At 37.7% G+C, this 7,788-nt stretch overlaps 1 protein-coding gene across 1 annotated transcript in view; it reads right to left on the reverse strand.

Moving 5' to 3' along the window:
• LOC106874635 (neurobeachin-like protein 1) overlaps window positions 1-7,788 on the reverse strand; it is a 116,109-nt gene that overhangs the window by 78,516 nt on the left and 29,805 nt on the right. The window contains exon 4 of the mRNA XM_014922430.2: window positions 7,553-7,626. Within this exon, the coding sequence (XP_014777916.2) occupies window positions 7,553-7,626 (74 nt within the window). The remainder of the gene's footprint in view (window positions 1-7,552; window positions 7,627-7,788) is intronic.

The raw sequence follows: 7,788 nt of genomic DNA on the forward strand, positions 1-7,788 counted from the left end.
TAGGGTTAAAGCAAATTTAAAATGAAAAAAGCAAATAAAACGAAGAATCGTTTGTTTATGTAGTCGGCACTTAATGTATATCGGCTGAATGGACGTCAGTGATTGGTTGAAATTATCGAAATAAGACAATTTTTTACATGAAATAAATTCGAATACAAAAATATTTTTCTGTTCTATAACACAAAATAGATAAGTATACGAAGTTTGAAAGTCTTTCGGTACCAAAAATACTACGTAAAACATTAATGAAAAATGTGGCCCCCGTTTTAAAAAAGATCCAATTGTCTTTATGTTCTGTGTTCGAATTCTGATTAAGTTGAATTTGCTTTTCATCCTTTTGGGGTTGATAAAATAACTAACAGTTGAGCACTGGGGGTTGATGTAACCAGCTTACCCCTCTGCCGGACCTGCTGGCTTTGTGCCAGGATGTGATAACAATATGAATAATATTAGTGAGGAGGTGGCAGAATCATTAGCACAACGAGCGAAATGCGTTCTGTGTTCAAATCCTGCCAAGGTCGACTTTGTCTTTCATTTTTTTAACAACTGAGCCATGCGCCTTCACACAGATATAAAACACACGTACAAACAGATATAAACACACACACACACACATGCACATGCACGCACACTATCATTATTGTCATTATCACCAACCTAAGAGCCTTACTGTCTTGATTCCTAAGACACATCAGGTTGGTAACCTGGTTTCTATAGTGTATAAGTAACAGAGACACAACATTGCCCCCTGAACAGAAGGCCAGTCCATTGCATGGTTACTCATTTACAGCTGAGTGGAGTGGGCCAAATTGAAACAGAGTGTTTTGCTCAAGAACACAATGCACTGCCAAGTTCAGGTATTGAAACCATAATCTTATGATAATGAGTGCAACACCCTAACCACTACGCCATGAACCTACACACACACACACACAGAAACTAGATTCTGCGCTCGAATGAGTATGAATGTGTACAAATATATATTAACATATGGACGTATAAATATAAGGTGTGTTTACATGTACGTGTGCATTTGTGTGTGTGAGGGGGAGAGACAGACTGAGAGAGAGAGAGAGAGAGAGAGAGAGAGAGAGAGAGAGAGAGAGAAGCAGTGTACTTAAAAGCAAAATGATGAAATTCATTGAACGAGCCAGTTGGTTCATACGAGATAGCTTATGTGGTACATAATTGATTCCTCTTGACAAGAACAATAGACTTAAAAGTGACACAGTGCAATCAGTGATTGAGAGGCTGTTGTAGCTATTGCGCAGGAGCAGGTCAATTGATTGTATGCTGTAGTCCACAGTGAAATACAGACTGAAAAGTAAAACTTCATTCTCTCATCTCACTTAGTGCACCATTGCTATCAATATCTAATTCTTATAATGCCTCCAGAGCAACAATGCTAAGTCAACAATAAATTAGATTTTCAACAGCTGCATGGAATTTGGGGGTCAAAAGTAGACAAGCACTCACACATACGCATCATCATCATCATCATTTTATCGTCCACTCTTCCATGCATTTTCTACGGCCAGTTGCCCTTCCTGTTGTCAGCACTCTCTTGTTTCCAAGTGAGGCAGTATCTCTCCATAGCCAGACATTTTTTCATAGAATATTCTTTTCTACTCTAGGCACAAGGCCCGAAATTGCTTCTTTTTCTTTTTTTTTTTTGGCGGGGCAGGGCGGGGAGCAGTCAATTAGATCAACTGGTACTTAATTTATTGACTCCGAAAGGATTAAAGGCAAAGTCGACCTTAGTGGAATTTGAACTCAGAACGTAAAGACAGATGAAATACTGCTAAGAATTTCGTCCAGTCTGCTAACGTTTCTGCCAGCTTGCTGCCATAAATGGAATTAGATAATTCTTTTCTATTCTACCAACAAGTCCCAAAATTTTTGGGGAGGGTGCCAGTCGATTAGATCGACCCCAGTACTCAACTGGTACTTAATTTATCGACTCCAAAAGGACGAAAGGCAAAGTTGATCTTGGTGGAATTTGAACTCAGAACTTAAAGACAGACAAAATACCACTAAGCATTTCGCCTGGCATGCTAATGTCTCTGCCAGCTCGTCACCTTTTTTCCATAGAAAATTGGAAAGGAATGACATTCAATTACAACATTCATATAAAGTCAAGACAAGGAGGCTTAAACATACACCTATAGACATACATGTATGTGTGTGTGTGTGTGTGTGTGTGTGTGAAATGCTTGTATATATGTACAAACATAATGGTGGTGCCACAGCTTTCAAGCTGAAACTAGTTAAAGTTACACACACACACACACACACGCGCACACACATAGTGGGCATCTTTTAGTTTCTGTTGACCAAACCTACTCACAAGGCTTTGGTAAGCCAGGTCAGCCTGGCTGTAGTAATATACACTTGTCCAATCTGCCCTGCACTGGTATTGAACCAAAAACCATGTGATTGAGAAGAAAACTTCTGAATTACACACCCACACCTGCCACTTATAAAGTAAGCAATATGCATAAAATTTATGCAAGCACTTACACACACACACACACACACACACACAAATACAAAGATGTGCACATGTGCACACATATATCCACATATATATAAACAGCAATTCAAAAACTTATGAGATTTAGATTGAATCCTCTTAGGAATTTCGAAATCTAAATCATATTTGTTTCTTCTAAACTCTACAATTCATTTTAACTCATTCTGATATCGAGCCTCTTGAGACTGCCTCTGGGTCTCTAATACAAAGCCAAATTGTTTTAAAGAGTTCAATATTTAAATTGAAGCTTTTGTTAAACTATTTCTGCTAAAATACACTGCCTTTGTTTCAGTTAATTTGGAAAACAATGGAGAATTTCTAACAATAAGTCTTTCATTATTAATATGGTGTTTGGAACATAAATTAACACACAATATTGATGGAAGGTTTTAATTTAGAACACTTGAACACACAAAGTTTATATCAGAAACAGGAGCAGTCTCAGTGGAGTTAGTACCAAAAGGGTTGAACTTTTCAGTCATAATGTTTATATGAGGGAGTGCTGACAAGTTCCTGGTTTTAAGGGGATTGCAAAAGGCCTGGTTGGAGGCCCAACGTTTCGATTTCTTTTACAAGGCTTAAGAAAACTGAAGGACTGCTGCGATAAGTGTGTGAATCTGAGATGGGGATATATTGAATTATTAACTGATTCTCCTATATTTTCTTTTACCCAAAGCCAGGAACTTTACAACAACCCCTCTTACATGAACTTTTCTGCTAAATTATGTTCTATCTATAAAGTTTTGTACCTGAACAAATTATAAAAGAAACGATTAATTAAATCCCTGCACAGTCTTGAAATTTGGGTAAAGCCACCCAAAACACAGAGGAGAGAAAACTAAATAAATATAGGAGCCTGACCGGCCAGTATCAGTTTGTGCCAGTCACTGTCAAGACTTTGGGTGCTCTTAGATCCTGCATTGCCAATTTCCACCTGTGTGTGTGTGTGATCATCATCATTTAACCTCCTTTTTCCATGCTGACATGGGTCAGATGGTATGACAAGAACAGATAAGCCAGAAAGCTGTCAGCTCCTACGTCTACTTTGTTATGCTTTCTACACCTGGATGCCCTTCCTAATGCTAACCACTTAGAATGTACAGGGTGTTTTTTATGTGGCCCCAACACCGGTGAGGTCGCCAAATACCTACAAGACCCCTCAACTGAGTGAGGTATAGAATGGAAGGATAATAAGTTATGATAGAGAGAAAGGAGCAAGTGTCTTGCTGAAAAGGTAAATACATGGTTTGCCCACCTGGAAAGCGAGAGAGAGAGAGAGAGAGAAAGAGATGGGAAGTCCAGGTACAATGTGAATAAAAGACAGAATAAGATTACATACACACACACTTAATCTTTCTCTCTCTCACACACACACACACAGAGTAAATAGAGCATACTTGAAATGGTTAAAGACTTAGAGCATGATTTCCATTGAGAATATTCTTTTATCTTATAATCGATGACCAATATTACCCAGAAGTGGGATTCATTGTAGCATTATCATTAAAACAACAAATAATAGCTTGGTATTAACTGAAGGAGTAGTTAACATTGTTGTAAATATTGCTTTAAGAGTAAAATCAACGTTGTGCCACTGCTGCCACTTTCTGGGTTTCATAACAAACCAGGAAGATGGGTTGGAAAACATTTCTATCAAATACTACTCCAGATGACATCATTTACATAACATGGGTAGATGCAGGAGTTAGGGTGGTTAAAAAGCTTGCTTCTCTACCATATGGTTTCTTGTTCAGTCTCACCATGGCACCTTGAGCAAGTGTCTTCTGCTACAACCTTTAGACAATCAAAGCCCTGTGAATGGATTTGGTGGATGGAAACTGAAAGAAGCCCATTGTAAATACAGGTATGTATACATGTAAGTGTGTATGTATGAATGTTTGTATTATTGATCACACACATACACACAGAATTTGTTTTGTTTATACACCAAATTTGCTATGGGATAGTATGTGGGGTAGCTGTGTATCTGGGGTAGCTGAGCATTAGCCCTTTCAATACCAACCCGGCTGAAACCACCTCTGGCTCTCTACTACAAATGTCTTGTTTTCATAAGTTCTGAATTAAAATCTTCCCCCAAACCTTAGTCACAATTTATGTCCCTAACACTAGCTTAATGGTAACTAAGTTATTTTACTAAATTCTTTGTTATATTTAAAATTAATTGAAAGAAACACAGACCATCTCAGAATAAATATGGTCATGAAAGGGTTAAAGAACACCTGAATGTCGTAGACAAAATGAGACAACTCACCTCGGATTGAATCCGAGAGTGATAGATATTGATATTTTGTCTGTGTGTGTGTGCATGTGCTTATGTCTCCTTGTCTTCATATTGTATGATATCCATAAAGGAGAATCGCCATCATGTGAGCAGTGTCATTTCTTTCCAATATTCTGCAAAAACATACCTGGTCAAGGGGAAATATTAACTTGCCGTGAAACAGGTAAGGGTTGGCAACAGGAAAGGCACCCAACCTTAAAAAAAATCTTGCTTTAATAAATTCTGTTTGACCCATGCAAGGATGGAAAATTAAACATTAAATGATGAGGATTGTTTCATATTTTAAATGGCATTGGGCAAGCCATCAGTTTTTTGGAAATAATAAATCTGATTTCCAACAGAGCTGTTTCTAATATGCAACAGTCCAAAGGTGACAAACCAGCAGAACTGTTAGCATGCTGGGCAAAATGCTCAACAGCATTTCATCTGTCTCTTAGGTTCTGAGTTCAAATTTCGTCAAAGTCAACTTTATCTTTTGGGGTCCTTTTGGGATCAATAAAACAGGTATCAGTTGGGCATTGGGGGCTGATGTAATTGACTTGCCCCGTCCCTTGAAATTACAGGGCTGTGTGCCAAAATTTGAAACCAAAAAATAATAGTAAGGATGGAGGGGCAGAGTTAGTAGAAAATGAAATGCTAATTTGGAACAAATTGCGAAAAAACATTTGGTGTTTTAATATTCAACAAGGCAACCCTATAATTAGATGCCATAAATTTCACAAGATAATCTTGAGATAGCAGAAAAGTAATAAAAAGACACTATTAACATTTTCTCATAAACTATAAAATTACACTTCTCTGTTCTATTTGTATCAGTTTCTACTTTTGTGTTCCTTTAATCAAATGCAGGTGTAGCAATAAGTTTGCTTCCCAAGCACATGGTCTTGAGTACAGTCCCAAGAGTCTTCTATTATAGCCCCAGGCTAATCGAAGCCTTGCAGTTGGATTTGGTAGATGAAAACTGAAGGAAGCACGCATGCATGTAGGTCATTATTTAAGTCTTTGTTTCAAGATTTCTTGCCAAAAGAAAAAGAGCCGATTTCTGACCTCAATCCAACAATAAGGTATTTTGCATGTATGTGTGTATGTATTTATGTATGTAGGTTCTTTCTCATCTGTTTTTAATGATTTAACCCTTTCGTTACTGTATTTATTCTGAGATGCTCTGTGTTTCTTTCAATTACTTTAAATATAACAAAGAATATTCCACCTGTATTCCTTTTGTTGATTGATGGATGGATGGACGGATGGATGTTGCTGTCTCCTTGCCTTGACATCACATGATAGTTGTAAGTAAGTGTCACCATTACACAAGTGGTGTCCTTCGTTTTCACTCATCCATGAAACACATTTGGCCATGGAGAAATATCACTTTACTTGGAAACAGGTGAAGATGGATGACACAAAAGGCTTCTGGCCGTGAAAGATTCACCTTAACAAATTCCACTCAACCCATGCAAACATCAAGAAGTGGATATCAAAATAACAATGATGATGATGATGATACCGTCCTGTCTGAGACTGCAATCCATTTCTCTGATATAAAACTCATTAGTTTTAAAGTATTCTATATTTAAATTAAAACCATCAGTCATAAATCAATACAAGAAATTGTTCTTAAGTCCTCAACACCAGTTTAATATAAAAATATCTGTGGCTGTGTGGTGAGGAGTTTGCTTCTCTCTCTCTCTCTCTCTCTCTCTCTCTCTCCACACATACACACATAAATCATGGATGAAAATTAGATATCCTCTGTATAGAATACACTTAAAAGTGCTCAAGAAGATTAAAGTTGGGTAGGTATAGAAATAAATGTAAGGTTGAGCAAGTTAGACAGATCAATATATAAAGTTTTACTATATTGATACATGAAATACAAGGTATGTATACAAAAAGATGTATATATGTTTACATACAAAAATGATTGACTTACACAGAATATAAACGAAATAGAGGATTAAAGAGATTGGGGAAAAGTGTTACAAATTCAACAGCTATTTCTGGGGGCTCACAGGTCCAAAATAGTGTTTGTAGATTGATTCCATCATAGGATAAGGCGAGCCTCCGTCTTCAGGGAAGAAATCTTACATTTGAGACGTTAAAGGAAAGAAGTTCAAAGATGGAATTCCATCTTTGACCTTCTTTCTTATAACACCTCAAATGAGGCTCGTCTCATCCTATGGTGGAATCAATCTACAAACATTATATTGGACTGCCAAGCATCGACCACAGATACAGGAGAGAGAGAGAGAGAGAGAGATATACAGAAGAGAACGAGAGATACAGGAGAGAGAGATACAGGAGAGAGACAGAGATACAGGAGAGAGAGATACAGGAGAGAGAGATACAGGAGAGAGAGATACAGGAGACAGAGATACAGGAGAGAGAGAGAGATACAGGAGAGAGAGAGAGACAGAGATACAGGAGAGAGAGAGACAGAGAGAGAGAGAGAGAAATACAGGGGAGAGAGAGAGAGACGTGCAGAAAAGTAAGAAGCAACAAAATGAGAAGAGAAAGAGAGAGAGAGACGTGCAGAAAAGTAAGAAGCAACAAAATGAGAAGAGAAAGAGAGAGAGAGCATGTGTGTGCGGTTATGTGTGAGTGTGTGCATGTTGAATAAGTGCGAAAGAATAAAAGTGGAAGAAGACAAAGAAAAAAGAGAGAAGTAAAAATAGATAAATAAATTTTGAAAAAGTATGTTTTGAGAGATTTCTTACCGTGAAAATATGGAATAACTTCAACATGGAGCAATGCAGGTTGGATATTTAGATGGCTTTTGTCAACTGTACACCTGGAGAGCAAGAAGAAAAGAGAGTAAGAATAGTTATTTCTTTATTGCCCACAGGGGACAAACAAGGAGAGACAAAGGGATTAAGTCAATTACATCGACCCCAGTGCGTTACTGGTACTTGTTTAATCGACCCCGAAAGGATGAAAGGCAAAGTCGACCTCG

The sequence above is a fragment of the Octopus bimaculoides genome, chromosome 8 (assembly GCF_001194135.2).
Source record: "Octopus bimaculoides isolate UCB-OBI-ISO-001 chromosome 8, ASM119413v2, whole genome shotgun sequence".
Taxonomy (NCBI): domain Eukaryota; kingdom Metazoa; phylum Mollusca; class Cephalopoda; order Octopoda; family Octopodidae; genus Octopus; species Octopus bimaculoides.